This window comes from Hippoglossus stenolepis, chromosome 14, assembly GCF_022539355.2.
Source record: "Hippoglossus stenolepis isolate QCI-W04-F060 chromosome 14, HSTE1.2, whole genome shotgun sequence".
Taxonomy (NCBI): Eukaryota; Metazoa; Chordata; class Actinopteri; order Pleuronectiformes; family Pleuronectidae; genus Hippoglossus; species Hippoglossus stenolepis.
Window position 1 is genome coordinate 5,776,882 of NC_061496.1, and position 27,054 is coordinate 5,803,935.

The following is a 27,054-nucleotide window of genomic DNA, read 5'->3' on the forward strand; positions in this document are numbered from 1 at the left end:
CAAAGTCTTACATTTACACATCAAACCCTCATACAATCACAAAACCACAAATATTAAAGTGGCAGGTGAAATCTCATAATCACTTCTTCCTTTCAGGAGCTGGAAGCTCCCAACCACAACCTCCACTTCATTTTGGGTCAGTGTGTGTTTTCACAATCACAGTGTGACTGGGTTTATCGAACATGAAACTGCTCATGCACTCAGTCGCAGGTGATTCACAGAGTTTCAGAGTTTTATTAGGATTTCTAGTGAAGTATCTGCACAGATTGATATGAAATGTGGAACAGACATGCACAATCTTCTATATTTCATTTGTTAGCAGTGTAAACTCTTAGTTTCCTCAATTCTTTCATAGTATTTTCCAGAGCGTGTCAACGTGGCCTTTTGGAGGCTGACACTGATTTTATCGTGTACAGATATAGATAAAACGGAGGATGTGTATATTAAAACATTTTGTATGACAAAGAAATGTAATTGAGACTTGATGTTTTACAGATTAACCATAAAATCTATTTTAAATAAAAAGAAAGTGTTTATTTATATTTTTAAAAGTCAGGGAGAAGCATTTGAATCAGCTGTTGTAAAGTGGAATTTGACCCTTTGGTGATAATTCAATGCTGTGAATCTGTGTCTACAGCAATAATAAAACTAATTTAAAACATAATGTACAGCTACCATTTTAAAACACACACACACACACACATTCCTGAGGCAGTCAGTGTTGGGGCCGGAGAAAAACAACAACATTGACACTGCTGTGTTATGTCAGCCCCCCCATCTCAGGCAGACCGACATAATGACAGCTCTGTGTCAGTCCAACTTTAACACGGCTTCACACAAACACGCTCTTAAAACCTGAGAAATTGTCCCCTTAGACTACACGTGTCCCCTGTGACTACACGTGTCCCCTGAAACTACACATGTCCCCTGAAACTACACATGTCCCCTGAAACTAAACATGTCCCCGAAACTACACATGTCAACTGTAACCCACATGTCCCTGATACCACACATGTCCCCTGAAACTACACATGTCCCCTGAAACTACACATGTCCCCTGAAACTACAGATTGTCCCCTGAAACTACACATGTCCCCTGAAACTACACACGTCCCCTGAGCCTCTGTGGCAGCATGTTTCCATTCTGTCTCTAGCTCTGATTCACAGTTGCCGAATGCTTCCGTTATCTCTTATCTCCATCAGGTTTGAAATCGGGTACGAGCAAATTGTGATAAAGATGCATTCATTCTCCTGAAAGCTTTCCTGGACGAGCCGATTTCCAAAACAGATTAGAGAGGAATGCTTTGTGAACGTCCTCCTGTGTCCCAGTGTCAATCTTTACTCAGATAATAATAATCTGCTTGTTACATCGCAGGAAAAAACAGCCGCGTGTTTTCATCCTTATCTCCGCAAAGTATTTTGCTAAGCGAGTGTGTCAACAGAACGCAGAGAGATACCACTCGACTTTGTGTAAAAACAGGAAGCTGGTGCGTGGCGGACCCTCCGACCTTCCCCTGCGCCGTCGTCTAGACACAACAACAGCTCGACTGTTTCACGTTAGCATCGCCTCATTAAACAAACCCCACAACTTCCTCCCTTCCTCCTCTCACACGCAATTCTAGAAAAACATTACGCACATTTTCACGCTCTTTGAATATATTTTCTAAAATACACAAGTGAACGCAACTTTGTGTACGTGCATGTGCACATGTGCTCGTGTTGGTGTGAAGTCAGGATAATGCAGCCATTCAGGTAAATCATTAGCCTAGTATGAGTCAGTGTTAGTGTTTACTTTTATGTCTTGGCGCCACACACACTCAGACACACTAAGTGAAACATGAACACACACTCTCACACACACAAGGTCACGGGCTCAGCGGTGAACAGGTGTGATTCTCCTGCAGGTGTTTTACTCTCTTTCACAGCCAAGTCGGCAACAAGAGCACGCTGAGTGTTTGTCCTCTCACATTTAATCAGTTTTACACAAACGCAGATATGATCCACACACATTTTGTCTTCTGTCCATTGCCAGGAGCGTCTGTTGTTATTGTTGTGTTGGTATTTGTTGTGGTTGTATCACCAAATCAATGTCTGGTGGATTTGTACTGTTCTGTCCTGTCTCGTCATCGCTCTCTCAGGGACACATCTTCCTTGTTTAGCCCGAACCTCTGGACTTTTCAGTTCAGTCTGAACCAAAACAACAGGCGTGAAAAGCTGCCAATGGACTAAGACTGTGACGAACAGACCGAAATGTAGTCCGACCAAAAGAGGTGGTCTCAGTCTGGGACAATAGTTCGATTCAGATTTTGGAAAGTTCGGACTTTCAGACCAATAGAAGAAGAAAAAGAAGAGGAAGCGGTTCGGAGGATTGTTTGCAGCCTTTGCTTCTGACAATATGATGTCTGAACAATGAGGACGTTCATTTTGGAAACAACAAACAAACTAGTGTCGAGTATTGTGCCTGAAGTTTGTGATGCTGCCACAATAATATTAAAATTGCAAGAAGATTAACCAACAACATCTGCAAACAGGCGCATTCACAAACCAATCAATGTCAAGTCCAGACGTCCATGTAGGTGATGGACATGTGTCGTACAACATTCTTTAGTGCGATCCCTAAATGACTGTAGAAAATACTCCACTGATGAAGACTTGTATAGACTGAACAATACAGAACTGATATCACCAGAAGCCTCATCATGATCAGTCAAAGCTCCAGACGACAGCAGCTTGAAGTATTTTGATGTAAATTGACTTTTCTTTTTAAATCAATTCAGACTATTTCAATGTTTCAAATGTGCCACCAGAGACTACAAGCCACACAATGCACCGGGGCACGGCTCTACCTTTGACCTCTTGTTCAAACAAAGCGGAAGGTCACTCCTCCTGTCAGTGCTGCAGTCAACGCCTCGCCCGGGAGAACAAACAGGGGCTTGTTCTCCGTCCGTCCCCCTCCCTGCCGCCTCGCACGCCCCCGCAGCACTAGGGGGGGCCAGAGGAGATGTGTGCGGTGCTGCCTTGTCCGGTGGCACGGTGAGGCCTCGCACTGCGGGTTCAAAAACTTTGCGTAGCCCTCCAGCAAACCTCGGTTCTAACAGTGGAGCTCTGATGCCACAGGGGATTCATCAGAAACACGTTTGTCTCCGGGTTTTGATCCCCGACCTGCAGTTTAAGACATTTTCAGACACCCACGCCGGCCCGAAGCTCTTTGTGAAGCGGTCGCCTGCTTCCCCGGGCCGGCCCAGGGTTCAGCTAATCCCCCATGCGTGAGGCAAATACCATCTGTGTTTGTTCGGCAACAAAGGGGGCACTTGTTAATGACTTTCCTTGTCTTCACTGGAGTACTGCCGAGGGTAGGATGGGGGGGGCGAAGTATAGGGAAGTAGGCAGTGGAAAAGGCGAGTCAGGCAAATTAAAAACCACAAACCAGGATCAATAACTGTCCAGCGACACACAGCGAGGACAGGGGACGAATCACTGAACCAGTTTCCCATCACCGAGTCTCTTTAGACGCTTTGTTTTCACACAAGCAGGTTCGAGCTGAGAGATTAATCATTATTCAAACTGTCCTCGTAAACCAATCAGTGTGTCATTGTTGTGTCCAGCCAGGAAGTGAGTGACTTCTACAAGAAACGGTCTGCTAATGACGCGGCTGTTGATAAACATGTAGACAGTAGAACAGGACTTGAAGAAAAACATCATCTGATATTCAGAGTTTCTTTCCATCGATTTAAACTTTATGTGACCACACAAAATGTTGCAGAGACGCATCTTTAAATGATACAACTGGGAATAAATTATGATAATATAATAATAACCCTAACCCTAACAATCAGGTCACAGACAAATCGATATCAATGCAGATACGATAGGAAAACTTGTTTCGCGAATTTATGTAATAAATTATATGTAAAAAATATATATTTACTTAATTCAAGTTGTCTTTATTTGGTTGAATTCGTGTTTTCTGTCTATTAATAGTTATTAAAACGTTTATGGTTAAACTGTAAAATATTTATTCTATAAGAGTTTGATAACGTCATCTTATGAATCATTGCCATTTTTTAAATATAAATATTTGTCAGTATCTGACATTTTTTATTCCTTACATCTAAAATCCATATAAGAATGAAATAAAAGTTAATTTAATTTAAATAAAAGTTATAATTTTTAGACTCTTGTATTCAATCTACATGTAATTAAAGAGTATTAACAAGTTGGGAGCAGGTGAAATAGATGCTCTGTCCAAAAATAACAAAAATCTGAATACGAGCCCCTCTACAAATAATGAGTTAACGCGTTACATCTTTGTTTGATGCTAAAAACTACAGAGTTAAGAGTGACGTCATGTTGTGGTTCTATGGAGGGATTTTATCTTTATCAGCTCATATCTTAAGGATCTGAGTTCTGCTGTAAGTACAGAAAGTTGTTTGTTAGATTCAGTGTAAATTTAAAGAGCGGAGAAAGAGAAACAACACATTCGATACTTAATTATAAAAGTAAAAAGAAAAGAGAAACTCTCCACTGTCCTCACGAGTTCAGTGATTGTGAGGAATGTATGAATACCTCTTGTTCACATCCTCCACCATGTTGCAGCTGATCTACAGCAGCACAGTCTCTTTCTGCGGCTGCCTCCTCAAGCATCGTACGTGTTCACAGAAAGACTAACGTACAGATCAGAGGAGGAGGAGGAGGAGGAGGAGGAGGAGGAACCGCCGAAGACAAACCGATAATGTTGTTTGCCTTGATTTTGCGCCGCACGCTGCTCACGCCGACGACACATTTCTGCTTCCTTTGAGTGAATTGTGATTTGAAACAATGCAGGGCCGCACACTGAGCATGTTTTGCAAGCTTTGGATTGAACTCTGACCCCCGGATAATCCCTTTCACTACCTCCGCTTTTAAATTAGCCGTGTGACACGCCAGCCCTCGTAGCTCATCCGCTCGCTGCTCGCTCGTTAGCCCTTAGCCCGACGCCACTCCAGAGATTCCTTTATAATCCAATAGTCCAGCAGTATTTTTACACTTCAATTACACATTCAAATTGGAAGGAATTTCTTAAAACCCGTAAAGAGATTACGTTTCAAAATACTGACGAGAAAAAGGGAAATTAGGTCAATGAACAGGCAGGTTTTTTACTGAATGTTTGGGGCAATTATGTTTTAAGACTAAACCCATGATTATATCTGCCTCCCCCCCCTCCTCCTCTTCCTCTCACCCGGGCCCATCTGCAACAGCAACTTCGCTTGGCAGAGCAAATTTTAGGCAACGAGCAAAAACCAACAGTCCACGCTGGTGCTGGCCCTTTTTTTCCAGCCCGCTCAACTGTTAACTGTGTTCTTTGCCCTGCCATGCAAATGCAAGTGGATCAAAGCAGGCATGATAGGACGACGCCTATACGGGGCCTCTCCGCAAAACCAACAGCGGCTCCTACAATGCGAAGGGGTTTCCATGGTCTTCCTCTTTTTGGTGGGAGAGGAAAAAAAAAAAATCATGACTAAGTCGTTTTCTACAACTTTGCCCCCCCAACACCCACCCACCCTTCGAAATCTGTTGAAGCCATTACTCAACCCAGTGACATGGCGGTTTTAGTAGAATGAAGACTGAGAGATGGAACTCACTGTTTTAATTTCACAGCCACAGAGCGGAGACGAAGATGAAACCCACAGGGATGTGAGAGGCAAAAGGCTCCGTCCATACTACAGTGATCAGGTTTGTCACTATAAGCCGTTGATTACCATATCGGAAATTACGTAGCTTGTGCATGATATTCCCAGAACTTGTGGGAAAGGTAACAGCGGTTATTAAGATAAGGGCACACACACACACACACACACACACACACACACACACACACACACACACACACACACACACACACACACACACACACTCACACACACACTCACACACACACTCCACACTCCTGCTCCAGCTAAGAGCACGTGGCTATAAAAGGGTCCAGACCACCTCAGCATTTGGGCTGAATGATCAGATCTCAATGTGTCTTGGGTGCGTTCACACTGTGTTTGGACCTGTCCACTTACGACTGGATCACTCAAGACACGTGTTAATACCTGGTGTGAACGAGGCCTAAAACATAGAAAGGGACAGAAGGAAGCGTGTCTCAACCACCAAGCTGACGGAGGAAAGAATGACCTGAATGCACAGCGCAGTGTGTGTGGGTGTGTGTGTGTGTGTGTGTGTGTGTGTGTGTGTGTTTGCGTGGGCCCTTCCCTCAGGCTTCAGTCTATACTGACGACTGGAATGCTTTTACTACAGACAGCAGACTCACGCACACACTCTCAGACGTACGCATGTGCTGACCTATCAGCAGCCGACTCACCGGTTCAGACACGTTCACTGGAGCAAACACGAGATCAATACAACATCCAGACTCTGCATTAATGTACATGTGCTTCTTTTTTCTTCGTTAAATCCTACTTTGACTGTACACCTTGATTTTAGATCATTCTATTTTATTCTATTAAGTTTTGACCACTCATTGTGTTTTGAAATCCCCTGAAGTTAAATTCTCTATTTATCTTTGTATTATTGTGATTATTTTTAGGTTTTAAAGCAAATCTTTTGTGTGAATAAAGTTTTATCATCAAAATAAATGACTCAGATCTGAAATGAAATACACCGGGGGATTTCGGAATGATGTATGATATTGTTGAGGATTTTAAATGTACAATATAGGGCCATTATACAATTAAATTATCGTATCAAAAATTAAAAACTAAAATCTTCTCCTCTTCTACTTTAAAGCAGAACTGATTTAACAGGTCAAAACTAGAGCCAAAGCAATAAAGTAATCGATTGATGAGACGATTGTCAGAAAATTGCTCAGCAACAATCTTAACAGTCAGTTAATCATTTCGGTCATTTTTCATGTTTCAGCTTCTGTTGCTTTTCTTCTGTCTTTGGTAGGAAAGTTCGTATCTTTTTATTTTTCAGGACCAAAAACAACAACGTGGCTGCTGAGAAACTTGGACTGAAAATCCTGGTGGAATGTGGGAAAGAGGATATTTGTGCAAACTGAGACCAGAAAGACACCGGAGCGCGACGATCACATTCATCGTGTCATGCTCCTCTGCTGCCGCAGCTCAGTTTACCTGTGATGACGTTGATGTCGGGATACGTGTTTTCACACAGCTCCAAGGTGTAGCTGTTCCTCTCGAACGCCTCCCGAAGCTCCTTCTTCACCGCCGCAGATCCACACAGACGGTAGAGACCCACCACCTGCGCACACACACACAGACACACAAATAGGTCAAATAAACATGGATGGCTCTCGAGTCAAACAGTTGACAGAGGGGCAGACATCTTTACAGCCTCATCGATCACGTTCTGCTGCGGAGCTCAGACAACGTGCTGGAGAGGAGCCAAAAGGACTTGAACAGAAAAACACAAAACTCCAGTCGGCTGTCTCTCCACAAAACGACACCGTATTTGAACAAATCAGTCGGCATCATTGACGAGCAGCAGCAGCTCCTTGTCTGGTATCTTTCGTCGTCAGGTCTTAAAAAAAGGCATAAAAGATTTTAGGGAATCAAAACCGTCCCCTTCATGACACAGGCGTCCTCGTCCTCCTCCCCCCCCGCAGGTCAAAGGTGCAGGCTTCCTACGGCAACGTGCCATAGATTTATGCCCCTGTCCAAACTAATGTAGATATTTTCCAAAACAAACTTTTCCCTCTGTTTGAGCCTCTCGTCCACCATCGTAGGTCACGTTTCTAAAAGATGAACAACAACGGCCATATATCGACGAGCGTGCTCACAATGTTCCTCTCGGCTATTTGACAGAATGTTGATGCAGACGTTATGTTGCACAAATTGCAAACCAGAGAAACAAGCTCAGGCTGGATGAAATAAAATTGTCTTGAATTGACTGAGCATTTGGGGCATGACCCAAAGAAGAACCCAATCAATTTTGGAGCAGTTCAACTTTCTTTGACATAGTGAGATAGGCTGTTATCCTTTGTGGAAGTGTGCACACTCCGAGCACCCGCCTCCTGGTTGTCAGGCATTCTCCAGCAGTCAGACTATAACCAATAAAATGTTATGGCAGTGAAACCCTGTGTCTCACTGAGGTGGTGGATGTGTTTTATTGCCCATGACTTCAACCTTTAAATGGAAAAACGACTAGTTTGTCATTTCATCTTTGAAGAGATATCGTCTCCGTTCTAAACTCGATACTTTGTTCTGAAAAAAGCCGACAGTGGCGTAATACTCAGTACGTCTGTGGACATGGTTTCATCACTTGGCTCGTTTGAAAGTGAAAACGTGCTCCGGGTCGCAGCGCACTTCGCTCTGAGGTGTAATAAAAGTGTCACGTCCTTATGACTGAATGGATAAACAGCGCGCTGCTCTAAAAGCCGGGCAGACAGCTCAGCATTAAAAATGGAAACACTCGGCTATAAAACATTTATGTTTCTTCACGCAGGAACTCTGGAGTGTGACCTGAAGGAACTCTGAGGCAATTTCCTCAAGACGTTGACATTTGATAGTTGAAACTCAGCACCAGTCGTCTCTTTGTTATGTTGGGATTAGGCCCCGGCTGCAGACATACCATAATTTCTCCTACATGTGTCTGTCTGGTATGTGGCATAGCAGACCAACTGGTGTGGTTGCCCCGGTAACGTATTAAGTCAGTGGGCTGTGAATGGCGGGTCGAGTCCGGATCCACACAAACATACACTCACACACACACAAACACACACATGCCCTGCTGGCCTTTCCGGGCTCCAGCGTAGGAGCAGTGCAAACGTCTCCCAGTCCCACCAGAGCAACCATTTGTGAGCTCTGGTCGTCCAGTGGAGCAGCGTTTCTTCTGAGCCTCACACGAGAGGCAGAGCGGAGGACCGATTAGGCCGGGATTTGTCTTTGTGTGAGAGTAAACACAAGTCACTGGGCACAATGAACAACAAGTCCATTCAGAAAAAAAAGAGAGTCTCACTCTATGGGGGCGGGGGGGGGGGGGGGGAGCCCGAGTGCAAGCAGGGGAACAGCTGTGAGCAAAAAGAGGGCTCGCACTCGTGCACCTCGGCTGCCGGGCAACACAACAAGCAGCACCGGCAGGGACCTGCATGTGGAGTGAGGCTGACACAATGACCACAAGACCAGGCCCCTCCAAGTGGAGGAGGCTCCTTCAACTGAGCCCATCAAACAATCAGTTTTCTAACTTTATCAAAACAGAACGAGAATTAATGCCCGAGTCGACAAAGTCATTTACTTCCCATAAACATGAGTCACATTTCTAACAGGCACCCGCAGTAAAATCATCATCTGTTCACACCTTTATAACACGATAACAAAACGCCTCTTCTGGCACGATGCGAGGATTTAGAAAGCACACGAACGCACGCACATCCAAACGCTAGCTTCTGGAAAGAGGCGACAAAAACCAGGAGACAAGGAACGGTGAGCGGACATATCTCGTCTCCTGGTGCAAGGATTTTCCACGTCTGTACAAACACATGACAGGAGAGAAGACGTGTGCTGGGCTTCACCTGATCATTATCTTTACCATCATCTAATCAGCTGGTTATTTTGTCAATGAATCCATTTTTATGCCGTCTATAAAATGTCAGAATGTGTGCAAGCATAATTAATCTACTAAATCCATATAAAAATATATATTTAACATTCCTGTTCTGTCAAGATTCTGGTTCTGTCTAAAATGATGCTGCTGTTTATCTTAACATGTCACAACCCGTGTTCCTCTTTCCCTCACATGTATGTATGTTACTATGGCTCCTTTTAAAAGATATCTCTCTTTAATGGTCTCCACCAACAAAACTCCCGTCTCTGCAGTCCTTTCAAAACACCCACAATCCTCCCTGCGTCATAAAAGCCCGAGGAAGCCCCGAGGACACGTAATTCTCCGAGACTCTGAAAGAGAGACTCCATCAAAGATCCACATAATCATTTGTTAAGCGCACGGCTACACGTCTGGCTGTTCGTGCTTCGGTGACACAACCCGAGCATTCCTCCGAGATCCGGTGTCAACCCCGTCCTGACCCCTGTCTGCCTGAAACCTGGGGGGAGCACTTACACTTGATCTCTGACTGATACCCTGATACCCTGATACCCTCTGTGTAATTAAAGAAGGGGCGGGGGTGATTAGACCAAAACACTGCGAGGGACATGAGACAAAAGTGTCAGACTGAATGGAGGGGGAAATGGAGACAGAAGGAGAGAGAGACAAAACAGAGGCAGACGAGGAGAGACAGAAACAGATGGGAATCCTAATGTGAGCGGAGCGAGTTAGAAACAGAGGAAACCTGAGAGAACCCAGTGAGAAGTGATGGAGAAGCTTCAGGGAAAGCTGCAGCTCGACCATGAGGAGGTCACGGAGGTGAACTTGACCGCAGGTTCCCTCAGAGCGACAGTACCGACAACAGGACTTCTGGGAAGATCCAGCTCACGATGCATTGAAGCACAAATACGACATAACACAACGTGAAGGGGGAGATTATGATCAGTTTAAATGTGGTTTTATAAGGCGACTGTTGGGTCTTGGCTCAGGTATGAACTCTACTGGGTGAAATTCTAGTGGCCAATTATTGCTCAACAGAAATTGAATGAATGAAAACTATGATACGTTTATTATAAAAACCTCCAAAATACAAAATATTTGCTCGTTCTTGTCCTTCAAATGTCGGAAGTTTTGAACTCTCGCTTGAACAAAACGTGCAATTTTAAGCCGTCGCAGAAACAGCAGAAACCCCAAAAACTAAAAAAGCCAAAAACATACACAACACCTATTCTATTCTAACGTTTTATAAACCAAACAATTTGATTTCTCAGTTTATAAAACGCTCTGCCGATGAATTAAATAAAAAGCTGACCGATTATTTCGTTCTTCTGAGCAACGAACTATGACTCACAGACTAATGATCTACTTTGAGGATAATAATTTAATAAATCATTAACTTTGAAATATTTCCACTTGAAGTGACTGAGGGAGGGGTCTAGTTTGACAGACAGGCTGCTTTGGAGAGGTCTAATGTTTTGCCCGAGGCCCCCACTGCCCCTGGCATGTACCCCCCACCACCCCCACACCCCCCAGAGTGATCAGTCAGGAGCGGTGTCCAGACACTTTTACTGCCGCTGTCTCGGATCTAATTAGGAGGAACGCCACTGCCTCTTTTTCTTACGTTCTTCAAAGGGCACATAAAACACATGGGGGGGGGGGGAGCTGATGATCACATGATCCACTCCCACATCGCCACAACAACAGTCTGTCAATCCTGAGTCTTTCTCCTCTGTGGATAAAAGAGCGAGTGGCCTCAGGAGCTCAGTGACATCACGATGCAGCGGCGCTCGCACTGAACGTCTCCTGTATCTTTTCTGCTGATGCCAGTCACCCGGCAACATTACCAGCTGCAGGGTGAACACACACAACACAAAGCTGAAAGGATGCTCTGGATGTAGGATTACTTCTCTCCACTTCTCTTTCACTCTCGTGCAACAAGGCATTATAGAAAATGTCCCGCAGCCTTTTCTTCAAATGAATCCACGTCTATTTTTCTATTTACATAACAGGATTAGAGTGGTTTTCATCCATACTTTCCACATAATAGGATCCTGCTCCCGGCAAACAAACAGCGATGAAAACATAACCTCCTTGGAGGGGGTAATAAAAGCTGCAGCGTTAATCACATTCACTTGTTTGACTTGTTAGTTGCAGGAGAAGTGGAACTCATCGAACTCACCTGGCAGCCTCTCTTCTCTATCTCGTTGATGCACTTGCTTATGAGCAGCGGCACCATCAGTCCCGTGTTCTCCCTCTCCACCACCCGCCACACCTCCACTCCAAACACCTTGGGCTCCCTGTCTCCACCCAGCCGTCCGTCCAGCGAGTTCTGCCACTGCTCCATCAGGCTCAGCTTGACGTAGATCAGCCCCCGCGGCTCCAGCTTCACCGCCAGCTGGTGGGACCGCGTCACCCGAAAGAGCGCGGGCAGCACCACCGTGCCGTGGCAGCAGACGCGGTTCCGTCTCGGCGTGGGCTCCCAGCTGAACACCACCAGCTTCAGGTGCTGGGCGTTCTCCAGCTCGATGTTGAACGTGTGGTCCATATCCAGGAAGGAAGTGCGACACGTGAGGAGAGCGGTTCGGGCCTTATTGACCGAGTCCACTTGGATGGCGCAGTAGACGTCTCGAGAGTCGATTCGTGGAGGTTTGAGGTCCTCAGCACCGTAAAAGTGCAGACTCATGAGTCCAGAGATGTACTGGCTGCACTTGGGCTGCTCCGTGAAGCTGTAATGGCGGAAAGCATCGATGTCCAGCTCGGTGCCGTTGAGTTTCGAGCTCCCTCCTGCTTCCACCTCCTTGCCTTTCCCTCCCTTCCCCTCCGAGGCGCCGTGCTTCCCAGATTTGGCCACCAGCTCCGGTGAGTCACCATCACTGAGGTAGCCACCTTTACTGGCGGACTTCGAGCTGCCGTTGCTTTTCTTCTTGCTGAAGCTGTGCTGCATGGACACGCTGCTGTCCAGGTGGTAGCGTGAAATCACGTTACGGCTCGCCTGCCCACCGCCAGACGCCGTCAACCGAGGAGGGCCTGAAGTTTGGGAGACAGCCTCTGAGTTGTTTCTGGGAGAATGGGCCCGAGGCTCCAATGTACTGCTGCCGTTGTTGCCGTTGCTGCTGCTCGTGGTCCCCTTGACACTGAGTTTGCGGCTCAGCTCCGGGAGCTTCTTCATCCTCATGGAGATCTTCCTGACGGTGCGCGGGGACTTGATCTTGTCTGGGAAGGACCAGTTGATGGAGCTGCTCTTCTTGGTCGGGTTCGGGCTGGAGGGAGGCGAGAAGCCGACGGCGTTGGGCAGCTCGGCTCCATCTGTAGAGGAAATAACAAAGCAAGAGAAAGCTTGGTTACACGGGGAGGCTGACGCGTTTTGAACAAAAATTTTCCTTCGACACTTGGTTTCACATGAAAATCCAGCTCCAAGTAGCTGTTCAGATGTTCAGTGAAGATACACAGGAGAGCGAAGACTGAAAAACCAAAGAGCCATAATTAACAGTCTCTTAGAAAAGCCCTACACCTCCGCGGCACATCATCAAGCGATTAGGTTTAAATGCAACCCAGTAATCCTCTGACAGATTTACACTGAGCAGGCGACGCTTCACATAAACATTTCAGCACCATATCATACAGTTACAGTCTATAGATGTAAACCTAGACAGCAATTTATCTAATTGATGGTTTCAAAAAATGCAATTGTTCACCAAGAAGTTTCCTCAAGGCCTTGAATGAACGATTTTAGAGACACGTCATTGGCTGCAGCTCCAGTGAAGAAAGAGATAAGCAGGGAAACGTGTGGGTGGAGACATCAAATGTTTCAGGTGCAGAGCTGAAGTTACTCGGTGATTATTCAAGTTGGGCTGGACCTTGAAGGCAGCTCTCGCCCAACTAGATGTCTACACCGGGAAATTTCAGGGTCTAGAACATGTTTAGTCTACCGTAGTGAAGTGGCAGTCACACTGACACGACATATTATCACTTCATGATGTGGTTAAGGCCAATCTGTTCGCCATGGATCACCGCTGACACTCGTTTGGAGTTGATGGAAAACAGGAAAAATATTAAGTCCAACGTTCACGTTTTTAAGCTCACTTTTGGTTTCAACATCTTCTACTGAGGTTTGGTTTTTACCTGCTAAAGCTCCACTATGTTCTTCAGCTAGCGATGGACAGGTAGCATACAGAGTTTTTTTTTATCATAGATTTTATATGAAGATGGATGACATCACAGTTCCCAAACAATGGCGCCAAACTGTCTCAATAGTCCCCTGGTGGCTGGCTGTTGTATAAAGTCAGGACTTATTGATTTTATGTTCAGATTATGTAATGCCAAACTCAAAACCCTGCACTCACATTTTAATATCCCCTTCTTGTGCTTACATTCGCTCTGCTTGCGCTCAAACTGTGCGCTTGCACTCAGATGTTTTGTTGCTTGGACATACTTCCACCACTATTTCCTGCGCAACAAGTCGTTCAAAGTTCCTCCACCAATAGAATGCCAGGTGTATTGTTGACAAATAAAGTTGTCCCGCCTTTGTCCTGGGTGCATTAGCTTTTACTTCTTTAAGACTGGTAGTGCATGAACCCAGTTATAGTAGCAGCCTGCACACGACTCTCTGGCAGCGTTTGTATCCAGGACATTTTGTCCTCCTTTCTGGATAGTGGGAGGAAGAGGAGACGCGTAGTCTATGAGTTCAAACAGCTGGAAATTGCTGTGATGAGAACAGTGAGTGATTCAAAACAGTAAAGCTGAGGGGCAATAAAACCAAAACAATGAGCTCAAAGACACACAAACAACTGTTGCATTGAATAATGGTTCTCAAAATTCAACTGTTTTCAGATGCACACGGTGACTTGATCCATTGTTCGTATAAAAATACCAATTAGAGCAGCTTTAAGAGCCAGTGAATTATTGACTTAACTGTTTCTCATCTGTGCAGCCTGTATGTCCACAGTCATATCACTGACAATAACAACAGATAACAATGGACCAGTGCGCCTTGTACATTGTTACTGTCCAGTACCTGCAGCAGCACAAACAGAATCACATCTACTTCACTGTTTACGAGCCCCATCACGCGACTAGAGGAAATCCTTTCAGCCATTTTCTAGGCAAAAAAAAAAAATCTGCCAGCCTCGATTTGAGTGATGTACATGGAATTTCTCAAATTCTGGGCATCCTGCTATTCTCCCAACAGGAGGCGAGGGCCTCTCTCAAACAGAAAAACAGCTCTTTTCTACATTCAGGGCTCTTTTAATAAGATTTCCTCTGTGGCTAACCTGTGCTTTATAATCTTTATTGGTAATACTTCACTGCGTGAGTTAATGGGAGATTAAGGCTCGACCACATGACTTAGTGGGAAGAATTTAACTTTTGAAGATCTTTTGCATGAGTGCTTCCAGACCTGGCCTAGATATTACACAAGACACCAAGTCGAGGGGCTGAACAGATATTAAGACGTTAAATACTTTTATTATGATGTAAATTTGAACTGCGTAGAATCTGAATGCATCAATTTGAATGAAAATCAATTATTGTTTTAACCGGCTAATTACTTTCTCTGAATACATCTCAGAAAGAAAGAGGGATTCTGACAGAGAGGGGGAGAGATAGAAAGTAGAAAGAAGAGCGAGGGAGAGCTCGACCCTGCCAACATCACCAGCTCTATTTTCAGAAGGGACCTGCTGTGCTATTCTGGGACGAGGGTCCGCGAGTGAAAAGGGAGGGAGGACCGAGGATGGAGAGAAGGGAAAGATGGGGGGCAGGAGCAGGGCAGGGTGTAGCCTGCAGATGGGGGACAAAGGCACCCCTTGTCCAGGCTCTCAGAGGTCTGGATGGGCGACTGGAAGGCTGGCAAGCCGGCTGCTGAATGTACAAACGAACACGGCTGTTCTCTCGCATTCCAAACCAAAACCATGTTTAGCCTCCTTTTTCCCCTCGTAGCTGAATAACTTTCCCTGTCACGGCTTCCTGCCAATAATAGACACAGGGGCGCTGTGAGCAGAGGGGCGGAGGTGCAAATTCAACCAAACAACATCTGGGGCGGGGTCGGGTAAACAGAGAGGTGCGGCTCAGGTCTGAAGAACAGAGGAGTCACTTGTAGACGAAACACAGTTTGTCATGTTCTTATATAATCTGTAGCTCTATGAAGTGAGTATCTACAAAATTGCAATGGATCAAACTGCTGTGGAGTGTGTTGTATATTTGATAGACATCTTAAAAACAGTCTTTGGTACACATGCTGTAAAATGAGTCACATTAAGAGAGGCTGTCTGTGGCCGTGTACAAGATGCCAGTGTTTTCACCTCTCTGTTTATTGACTTGTTTGTTTTTCAGCAGGATTACGCAAAGACTACAAACATGAATTACACAAAACTTGGTGGCGTGATGGAGCCTGAGCTTCGAAAGAACCCATTACATTTTGGCACTGATGCAAATGAAGTGGAAGAAGCAGCATTTTCTTTCTTCCACATTGCAACAGACGGCATTTTTCAAACTTTTGGGTATTTTTTCAGGGAAATAATCCACAGATCTTGGTTTTGTTTTATGACAAATAGATCAATTAGGTTATCAGATCATTTCTTCTTTTTAATATTACTACTATGAGAACTAGACAATCATATGTAAGATCATGTGGCCTCGGTGGTGGCATTAGCTCTACAGAGTGCTATTCTAGTTTGTTTACAGTAATTAGACTCCTGTGTCTTGTTTAAACTAGAAATGATTTATTATTGTGAAAACACCTGGGGCCTGCTAGTGTTACAGTTTCTCTCCTTCATCATGTTGATTATAAAGTTTTTGTTGTCGTCCATGTTAGCGAATGAAATTACAGCCAATTACAATCAGAAATTGATTGAAGCAGTTTGGGAAGTTTTGAACATTGTATCTCAGGGAAACATTTAATTGAAAATGAATGTGATTATTCGATATATGATCTTGCAAATACTTACTGTATTTATGAGTATTGCTAGATATTGTAATGAAATTGTATGGCAATACTTCAGTTTCAGTATCAAAACAATACTTTTGTCAGTACCTTATATCTTTTTGTAGATTATTATTATTGAACAATCAACCGAACTGATCTATGTATCAACAAAATGACCAATAATTGGAAACCAACTATTGGTTCTTCACACTTCTTAATACTTGATGGTATTATCTGACTTCAAAGGTTCAATAGTCAGTTCTAATTGTAACATGTGTATAAAATAGGAAAGATATTGATATTATTTAGATTTTAACCAAACTGCCAGATCTGACAACATGAAAAATCACAATAACACCAAAAACAGTAACTGTCTCCTTTGAATCAATATCATTAAATGAGAATTATGACCCACATTGATGCCTGTTTACTTCTCAAACACAAACTGTAAAATCCTTTAACTGTGAGAATCAAAACAACTTCCCCCAGTGTTCCATTCCTTAGAAAATGATCATGAACTGGGGCAACGTCCACCAGCTTCTGACAAAGTTAATGACTGTTGCATTGTTAATGACTGTGTCTTCACACACACACACACCCACACACACACACACACACACCCCCACACACACGCAGCAGTGTCTCCTCCAGCCTTTGGCCTTGTGGCAGCAGCCAGCAGAGTAACGTGACACCTCACTAGCTGAGGTTCAGGGGCGATGGTTTGACACCCAACCCTCCAGGGCCATGTTCCAGGGTCAAAGGGCGAAAGGTCCACATTCCTCTGGGTGACACCTGAGCTGAGCGACCGTGTCCAACCCCCCAATGCACTTTAACATGCACATGCACTCAGCTTATTACTGTAGCCCAAAGAGAGAGTGCATGTAAATATGCAAACATAAAGACAAACACACACACACATGCCCTCTCTGACCCGGTGGCCCTCCTCAGGCATCCGGCCACTGACACCTCTTAACAAAGGTCAGGAATTTATGATGAGGGTTTATCACAATGCTGGCTCCAGACAGGTGCAGGACGAGGGTGTGTGTGTGAGTGTGTGTGTGTGTGTGTGTGTGAGATTGTGACAGACTCATTATCTAATTTGGCTGATAGATTTTTACAACCAACAAATCGTCACTCTAGCCGATGTCAATAAATAATAGTCGAATAAATTTGGTTGACCTTCAAAAAAACAGTGTTGTATGCCAGGTTGACAAACATGTGACGACGTGTGTGTTTGTTTGTGTGAAAGTCTTCACTAATATCACTTGTGGGGAGACAACAAACTGCTGATTCCCTGTGTAAAACCACCATTCACTTGAGTGTGTGGGTGTGTGGGTGTGTCAGCCACACGTGTGCTTTCAGTGTAAAAACAGAAAGGTCCAGGGTGTGCTGACAAACAAGGGGAGGGTAAACAAACCAGTGAATGGCATACTTGTGCCGGGGTTTCTTCGCCCGGTGACCGAGGCCCCGGCTCTGCGCTGCTTCCTCTGCTCTCGGCTCTAAATCAGTCCACAGTGGACGGCCTTTCAGGGGCCTGTTTCATTACAATGGTTACAAAACCCCTGCTAATATATCCAAGCATGCAGGCCCTCTCACTAGCACAACATGGCCCCCTGCCAAAGCTGCCCTCATGTAGTCTTAACTCGCCTACTGCTGGAGGCATTCCTGCTCTGCTGCAACTCAACCGACAAGAGCGCCTGCTAATTCTGGACGGTCACCCCCCTGGCCTCCTCGAGCAGCCGCCGTCCAAACAACACTGATAGGAACTTAATGATGTGCTGACAAATCACTTATTTTTATTTGAAAAGCCAACCAGAAACATGTTTGGCACTAAACGACTACTGGAAATTTGTTCCTAATTTGATGATGTGATTTTTACACAGCAGCTCTGCCAAGTTAAATTGCTTCCTTATTGCAAATGGGTGAATGAATTGAAAATGAAACGACATTAGACACGGTAACTTTTAGGATTAGTGCCGGACCGATAAGTATTGTTGGGGCTGAGACGCTGATATTAAGTTGGAAATAATTTCTGATACAGATTATTACACGGATGTAAGATATAAAAAATGTACAGATTCCTACGATGTTGTTGAAACTGTAACTGAGGCTTAATTTTTTACAGATAAAGAAGTTGAATTAAGAAATAACCGTAAACATAAAATACAGAGATGTCTGTGATAGAGGATTTTCATCTTCTTTCCAATAAATTGACCAGGCTCTAATTAGGATTTTATCAATGCTCCTACACTTATCAATACTCCTCAGTACTAATTAGCCAGTCTGATCATTTAGTAAATGAATCTTCATCTAAATATAATAAATAATTGTTTTATGAGAGGCAACAGTAATGGTCACAACAGTAAAGCCACAATATAATGTCAATGATATCTCCCTCAAATCAAATCTAACATGGAAATAACAAATAAACATAAAAACTAAAACGTCAATGTCATAAAAACAACATTTTTCAAGGGGTTTCTCAGATGGACGGTCACATAATGAGTGAGGAGAACTTTTAATCAGATGAAATGCATCAAGATCTGTTTGAACCCATCGATTGATCAACTGGTCGATAACATTGTGCAGTTGAAATTTGTAAAAGAGACTCAAACACACAGAGTCCGGATGAAGCTGGAGGTCGTATTGAACAGCTGGACGGGTTTCATCACTCACTGCGTTCGATTTCCACCTGCAGGCCCAAACACTTCTCATCAAACACACGGTCAGCGGGATCGAACGCTCCACCCACTGAACTGCACAACGTGAGTCATGACATTCGAGTCCTGTAGAATCTATTAAAGTGAGGAGAGCTGGTGTGATGCACACAGATACAATTACAGGTTCTCCAGCTGCTCTGGTGATGAAATGAAGAACAGACCGGAGAGAAAGACGAGGAAAAGCTATGTGACCCGGAGCAGATCCGGGTTTGAAGTGCTGTTCTTACAATGTTCCTCCTCCGAGCTGTTGACTCCCTCCAGACCTAACCGTGCAATCGTCAGCCCGGATTAGATTCCAGGTTTGAACTCGGAGGCTTGAACTCTCAAGTAACTGTAGCAGCCGGGGGGGGGGGCCAGCTCTTAATCGCGGCGGCCAGCACGACCAAAACAACGCCCAGAAATAGCTCGGATCCCGTTCGGAGCGCCGGGCCAAGTCAAGATTCCCCAAACAGTCGCTGAGGGGAACAAGAGATCGGGAGCGCACCGCTGCTCACCACCCCCCCAAAGTCCATCAATCATTATTCTCCACACAAATAGAGCATTCAGATGGACAAAAAGTCGAGTCAATGGGCAGCGCATGAGGAGTCTGGAGTGTATCCGGTGAGGGGAAAAAAGAAGCAGCCAGTCGTAAGAGGGAAACTATGGCCACAGAGAGTCATCTGCATCTGCACCGCTTCATTAATTCAGCAGACGCTCTCACTCGAGCTCAATCAACGAGGGGCCTGTCGAAGTTCTGGCCTGGCAGATAAAGTGGAGTCTGTGTGCAGATCGTATTCATGAGGCAGCAGACACAGAAACCGGAGGAAGAGTTCAACGCCGTGGCTGCACATTGAAGACTCTGTCAAAGTTCGTTAATCCCCCAGAGGCACTGGTGCATTTCCAAAAAAAAGTGGGGATGTTCCTCATAATCTGATATTTACAACTGTACTTGAATATTGACTCTTCACGTTTACATTTAACAGCACCGGACATGTTTTACGGTATATTCTTAAACCAAATAAGATGCATTGTTTTCAAGTTACTTTTATATATTTTTTGTGATTATATTACTTTATAGTATATTTGTATTTGTTTAGATTTCTTTTTGATGAATTATATTGAATATGTACAGTAGATGTGGTAAAGCACACTGTCAACAAACAGATGTTTAGTTTGTTGCAAAACTCACACTATTATGTTATTTCTCACTTTAAAGATGCAATAATCTTTTTTTGTGAAACAAAACTACTGCTGAGTGCATTTAGATTTTTTGGAGCTTACGATCTTAAACACCCTGAACATTGTTGTACATTATAAGAATAAAAAATAGGATTAAGAAGAAGAAAATAATGTTATGCATTATTCAAAAGTTGTTCTAGGTATCTCTGCATCCTGCAGGTTATCAGACAGGAGCCTAAAGCTTATATTGATTGAAAACAAATTCATGGTCATGTGAATCAATAAGATGTCACAACAAAGTCAGAGAATATTGTTGTATAATGTAGTACTGCATTAACTTTTACAACCAATAAGATAAGGACCTTATCTTCAGCTTATTCAGATTAACCAACCATTTGGCATCATATGGTCTGATTTTCATTCTACTTGTAAAAACTCAGGAAAAATGATTCTACAGTCGGTTGATTGAACATATTTCAGCTGGTATTTCAGAGTATAGGAGACCAGAGTTCAACTTATCTGATAAATACAATGAAAACAAACTAAATGAATCAAAGGAACTTCGTTTAACTAATTAAATGTCCCAGTTTGACCAGGACAGTAACAGCAGATCAGAGTGAACGCTGCCCACAGCGAGCTGCTGTCCTTTTCACTCCTGCCCACCATCCCCCAACACACCAGCTCAGAGAGGAGGAGGAGGAGGAGGTGGAGGAGTGCAGTGTCATTCTGCAGCCAACACAAACTGTGTTTACAACAGCCACACACACACACACACACACTCCTACACACACACACACACACACACACACACACACACACACACACACACACACACACACACACACACACACACACACACACACACACACACACACACACACACACACACACACACACACACACACACACAGCTAGAGGAGGCTAAAAATGAAGGCAAACGCTGAGGCGATGTTAAACCTGCCGACCATTCCTTTTGATTTAAACCCAAAGTGCCGACTGAAATCCACAACAGACACACAATAATGAGTGTTTCCTCTTTGATGACACGCAGCCGGCCTTGATGCTCTGTGGGACGATGGCGTTGCCAAACCCACAGGAATCAGTTGCAAAGTCAACAGGCAGCCGAGAGGGAGGCAGTTCCGGAGCGGGAGGGAAAATGAAAAAAACACACTATGACTTCCACTTTCATGGCTTCAGTCCGAGCACCAGTGAACCCACACAGACCTGCTACTGAATCGTATCTCAGGAAGTCAACGAAACACAGGTGATTGAATGGAAGTTAAGGGAATACAAACGTAAACTGCTTACTGAACGTTAAAGGAGATATATTACACTCTAATTTAGGTTCATTATTTTATTTTGAAAAGGTTTACATGCTCTAAAGTTCAGAAAACACATGGATCTCCTCAAACTGTCCATTGCTGCAGCTCCTCTCTTCAGCCTCGGTCTGAAACACTTGGTTTTATGTTTCAGGAGATTCAGGAGCAGTGTTTTCTGTGGAGGCGGAGCTCCCTTTGGGATTTTTAACTTTGCAGAACTTTTACATTCACAAAAAAAAAAACTATAAAACGCACTAGAGGAAAGAAAAACTGATAAACCATCATGTGTCTCCTGTAAATAATCTGTTGCAGCTGAGAACAAGTTTTCTTCACCGTTAAAACTTCTGAAAGCTCTGGTCTCCGATTGTGTCCACTCATCTTCTCGCCCAGTACGAGGAGACACTGATGAAACACAACAACAAATTTCAGACCGTGCAGGCAGAAATAGCCTAAATTGAATTAGCTCTCTGTGCCGTGATTAGCGACCTTCCTGGGCCGGTACACTGAGACTCATTCGCGGCCGGTTTAATCCTAATCCCACAAGGAAAGTTTCTCATGACGGAGAGTTTCGCTGAGCCACACGTGATGTCAGCGAGAGCCAGGAGTTGGAAGCCAGTCGATGAGGATCAAGGAGTTTATCGGGCCGCCAATCAAACCCTGCGTCCTTGTCAAGGGCAGATTAGTTTTGTGTGGTAAAGCAGCACCTCGAGGAGTTAAGACTTTCCACTCCACAAGACAAACAAAGAGGTTTCACGATGTTGCTGATTCAAAGGAGGACAAACTGCAGCCAAAAGCATATTCTTTCATTTCTAACAACATATCTCAATTACTTGTGGTTTCAACTTTTCAACCCCCTCAAAAACTTGAGCTCATCTCCAGGCTTCATCCCTGCAGTAAATCTGCTGCAGCGAACACTAAAGCTCCCGTATTGGATTTCAGCGAGCGCGCCCCCGACTATTCACTACTCTGCTTTTGTGCTCAAACGACTAGAATTGGCTGTTGCGTGCCACAGAAGTGTTGTCAACGGTTGTAATTATAGGCTCAGCTCAAGATGTGCCACTTGATTCAAACTACCATGTTGCCACATCAGAGAGAACAAAAAAGTCGGAAGTTAGGAAAGACAGAGCGAGCTTATTAAGAGACAGGGAGCCGCGCGCTGGCTGTCATCATTACGCCGCCGCTATAGAACTCAGTCGGCAACAATTTACACCCACACACAAATGCATCAAAAAGAGCAGAGAGCATCTAAATCCATCTTCACACGTATAAATCAGTTTCTTGTGTGTGCGCGTCTGCACAAACTGCAGAGACACGTATTCCACTGTGGACTGAAAATCTTTAACAACCACCAATTTACGAGGTTTGCAGCCCTCGGTGTGACCTGCACTCACACGTAAATGGATATTCTTTCCTTTCAGGAATGCCAGCGCCGAATTCCTCCTGGCTAATGTCTGTCTGAGTTTAACTAATGAGGGACACTGATATGGAGTGATATGATTAGAGCGCTACAGCTCCTGTCTACACTGATCAAACACAACAGCACAAGAAAGAACTCAGCTACGGCTTATTTCTCAGAAATTGTGGAGGAATTTGGGATTTTAATCCCAGTAAAACTAAAATTTCGGTCCTTTGTACTTTATATAATGCATATGTGATCAGAGATATAGTGACCCAGCTAAATAAGTCTGTTTATCCTTTAATTGGAAACATTTCAACACTAGCTGTGATTAAGGTGTGCACAGCCGCAGAACTCAGCCCAGAGACGCAGGCTGGGGAACAACACGAGCGACGGTAATTGGTTCTCGAGCAACTGCCTGAAACAAGTGAGGGAAAGAGTGAATGAAGACGGAAAGTAAGAATGAGAGAAGGTGTGGGTGGCTTTCTTTTTTTTACTTCACCTGTGACTCTGCTGCTGGAAGGCCCCCCCTCCTCCTGAGGTTTGCACGCGAGCATCTGTCTGTGCAGATGTAGTGCCTCTGTGGAATGTACAGCGTTGCCCTGACTTCCATCTCCCGAGCCGCCACCGACGCCTTCACCGAGCACCTCTGGCACGCCGCTGCCTCCGTGACTCACGTCCCCTGCCCTGCTGGGCCTCCGCTCGAGCTCCGTTCGAGGGGGCACCAGCAGCCGCATGGAGGGTCGGTTAGACGAGTCCGCATCGTCGTCCTCAGGGATGGGGTTGTACCAGATCTCCCCCTCGTCGTCTGCGTCGTTCTCCTCGGCAGGGTCCACGCTCCGAGGGAAAGGAGACACCTTGGCCTGACCGACGATGACCTAAATAAAAAAAGGAGCCAAATATTAAGTTTGAGGAAAACGTGAGATGAAGCGTGAACAACAACCTCATGCTGGATGTTGTGAAACCTCCATAAATCTCATCCCTGTAGACAGAAAGATGTTGACGCTAACCTGAGGCAGCTGTAGGCGGACCGGCCGCGGCGGGGCTCCCCCTGAGGGTCTCAGGTGGTCTGGGGAGGGACTGGGAGGAGGTGGAGGCTGATGGGAGCCCTCCTCCTCAGCTCCCAGCATTCCCTGCAGCTCGTCCTTGGGGCAGTGACTCTTCCCGTGGGAGCTCTGCTGCAGCCAGTTGCGCTTCTTGGAGACGGTGATGGTGGTGAGCGGCGGCCTCCGTGACGAGGGCTCGGCCGCTCGGGCCACCTCGCGGCCGTTTGCGAAGGGGGTTTGGACATTCTCAATGAAAGCTGAGGGGGCGATGGAGAGAGAGAGAGAATGTGAGCAAAACAACTTCCTGACACGAGACAGGAAAATAACTAATCATCATTCATCCTCAAAAAAGTATTGAACTGCATTCGGTTACAGAATCTTTTGCTTAATCTCAGACAATCTGAATCGTTTCCAGTTGAAGAAAACATCTGTATCAAGAAACCAGAGGTGCTGAAACACTAGACGATGCCATTGGGCTTTAAAGAGTTCTCCTCTCATTCCGGTCTCTACCTTTGCCACGTCTCTGCTCTGTCTCATCTCATCGTGACGTGTTTCTGGACGGAACATTGTCGAATAGTTTTTAATGGCCAATGTCAAAGATTCAATCCACCGCATGCTCCCAGATTTTAGGGGATGCTTATCTTCAATCACAGCAACAACAAAAAAATGGAAGAGCAAGAAACCGCTGGCGTTACAGCTGTAAAAATATGAGAGGGGGATGGAGGTGTGTGTGTGTGTGTGTGTGTGTGTGTGTGTGTGTGTGTGTGTGTGTGTGTGTGTTGTGTGTGTGTGTGTGTGTGTGTGTGTGTGTGTGTGTGAGTCTGTAGAGAGGGGGTTTACAATGTGTAGAGCCGGTGGCGACATGTGCACTGTGAAAAAGGATAAAAGAATAGAGATGGTGACATGGTGCCTTAATGTGCCAAACAAAAGCAACAACAAAAAAAAAGCGCCTGCATATCTTCAAGTGTGTCAAGAATTTTGTTTTTTAGAGTAGAAATCAAAAAGCTGCTCTGGAAATCATCTGACCTGCTTTTAGAAAAACGTGCTTTAAGAAAAACAACCTCTGTGTGTGTGTGTGTGTGTGTGTGTGTGTGTGTGTGTGTGTGTGTGTGTGTGTGTGTGTGTGTGTGTGTGTGTGTGTGTGTGTGTGTGTGTGTGTGTGTGTGTGTGTGTGTGTGTGATGGTGAGGTGCTGAGGACAGGGTCTTGCTCGAACATGTACAGCAGACTCGTGTTAAAGACTGTTTTGATCGGCGGCAGCTCCCAGACGAGCCCCTCCACATGCTCTAATGACAACTTCTCCCTTTTCCTCAAGGAAGTGCACCTCATGCACGTTGGGGCTGCGTCCACCAAATTACAGATCAGGGAGTATTTTCACTTCACGAAATAAAAATATAACTCAGGGGCATCCAGTGTGAGCATGTGCATGTGTGATTGTCAGAATGAATTAGTCAGAATGAGCCCCGACAGGGTTTTTTTCTTTTCTTGTATTATTAATTCAGAGCAGTGCAGGGGGAAGAACACAGAGGTACATTTAAAAAATCACATGGTTTCCAATTACATAACGTCGGCTCAATAGATTGAGACTAATGTACTTTTGTGCTTCACTGCTTTTATTGACAAAAGCCTGAAAGTGGCACAGAGAGAGCAGAGGGCTCCGCTGGGATTTGCTTTTCCCCGAAAGTCGAGCGGCTCTCTCAGCTCCCCTGTGATCTACAAGGCAACTTCTATAAAGCAACTATTGACTCGCGATAATCGACAGCCTCCAAATCCCATAAAACACCCAACTCTGCAGTTCCACTAATGACAACAAAAACAAGTCCCGGACTTTATTCCGCTGGGGAAATATGACGAGTATGAAGAGGAATGAAACAGATTCTGCTGGAATGCCATTCCTCCGCGTCCCAGCTGATTATATAAGACAATGCTGGACGTGGCCTCTGTTCGAGGACATAGGCTCGAACAGGGGCCACTTTTAAGGCGTCACTAATCTCAAACAGTCTCTCTGTCACCCCCCGTTTCAACTTCCAACAGACCACCGCACTGCGACGATGCAAAGACACATCTTGAAGTATTTCTTCCTTCCTCTTTATGTTTAGTTTACAGACGGTTTTCCAGCCTGAGACGTGTTTGCACGACCGGAGCCAGCATCGTGCTTCCATTAGCCGGGATTAGGAGTTGATGTTGTGTTTGAGGAGCCGGAGCTGAGCCGCTTTAGCATGTGCCGACTCCTGACTGAGGGAGAAAAGTATGTTTTCTGCCTCTGTGCTGACTGAGTTAATGTGTAGGCGTGAGCTTGCAGGCTGTAATAACCCGTCACGGTTTGTTTTCAGCTGTTCTGACCTGGCAGCTCCTCGTAGCCCTCTAAACTCTGTGTACTAGAAGAAAATGTATATTTACGTGACGGGGAAACCTACAGAGATGCACAAGAGCTTTAAACTGTTTTGTAAACTTGCTTTATGGACAAGTTTACTCAAAGGGTTTGACGGCCGACATGTGTTCAAAACTACAGGCTCTTACAGACATTTAATTAATAGTTTGCAAGGGGAAATTTCTCTGCACCAGATGAACTCATCACCCTCCAAACTGAACAGAGACAGCATAGTTTTCTGGAAACTGCTCGAACTGCTAAAAATACATATTTTGATTCACAAAATCTGGATCATTGTCCTGATCTGTTCATAGACAAAAGCCATCTATAGATGCTTGATTGTGTTCATGAAGATAGCTGCATCAATTCTTGAGAAATTCACAAAACTGTTCAAACACGACCCCACAATGTTAAAGAAATCCTGGATGTGCCTCCTCAAGAGAATCTGCTCCAAAAGTTAATGGTTTCATCCTCAGCCCATCCCGCACCCTTCTACCAAGTTTCAAGAAAATCAGTTAAGTAGTTTTTGTGTAATCCTGTTCAGAAAAGTCTGTTTCATTAACAAATATCACACATGAGGAGG

At 44.8% G+C, this 27,054-nt stretch overlaps 1 protein-coding gene across 2 annotated transcripts in view; it reads right to left on the reverse strand.

Annotated features, from left to right (window-relative positions):
- The window catches only part of syde2 (synapse defective 1, Rho GTPase, homolog 2 (C. elegans)), a 47,291-nt gene that overhangs the window by 11,273 nt on the left and 8,964 nt on the right, over positions 1-27,054 (reverse strand). For both annotated transcript variants that reach the window (XM_035176166.2, XM_035176167.2), the window contains exons 2-5: positions 24,066-24,358; positions 23,558-23,933; positions 11,723-12,849; positions 7,119-7,245 (exon numbers count right to left, since the gene is read on the reverse strand). In XM_035176166.2, the coding sequence (XP_035032057.1) occupies positions 7,119-7,245; positions 11,723-12,849; positions 23,558-23,933; positions 24,066-24,358 (1,923 nt within the window). The remainder of the gene's footprint in view (positions 1-7,118; positions 7,246-11,722; positions 12,850-23,557; positions 23,934-24,065; positions 24,359-27,054) is intronic.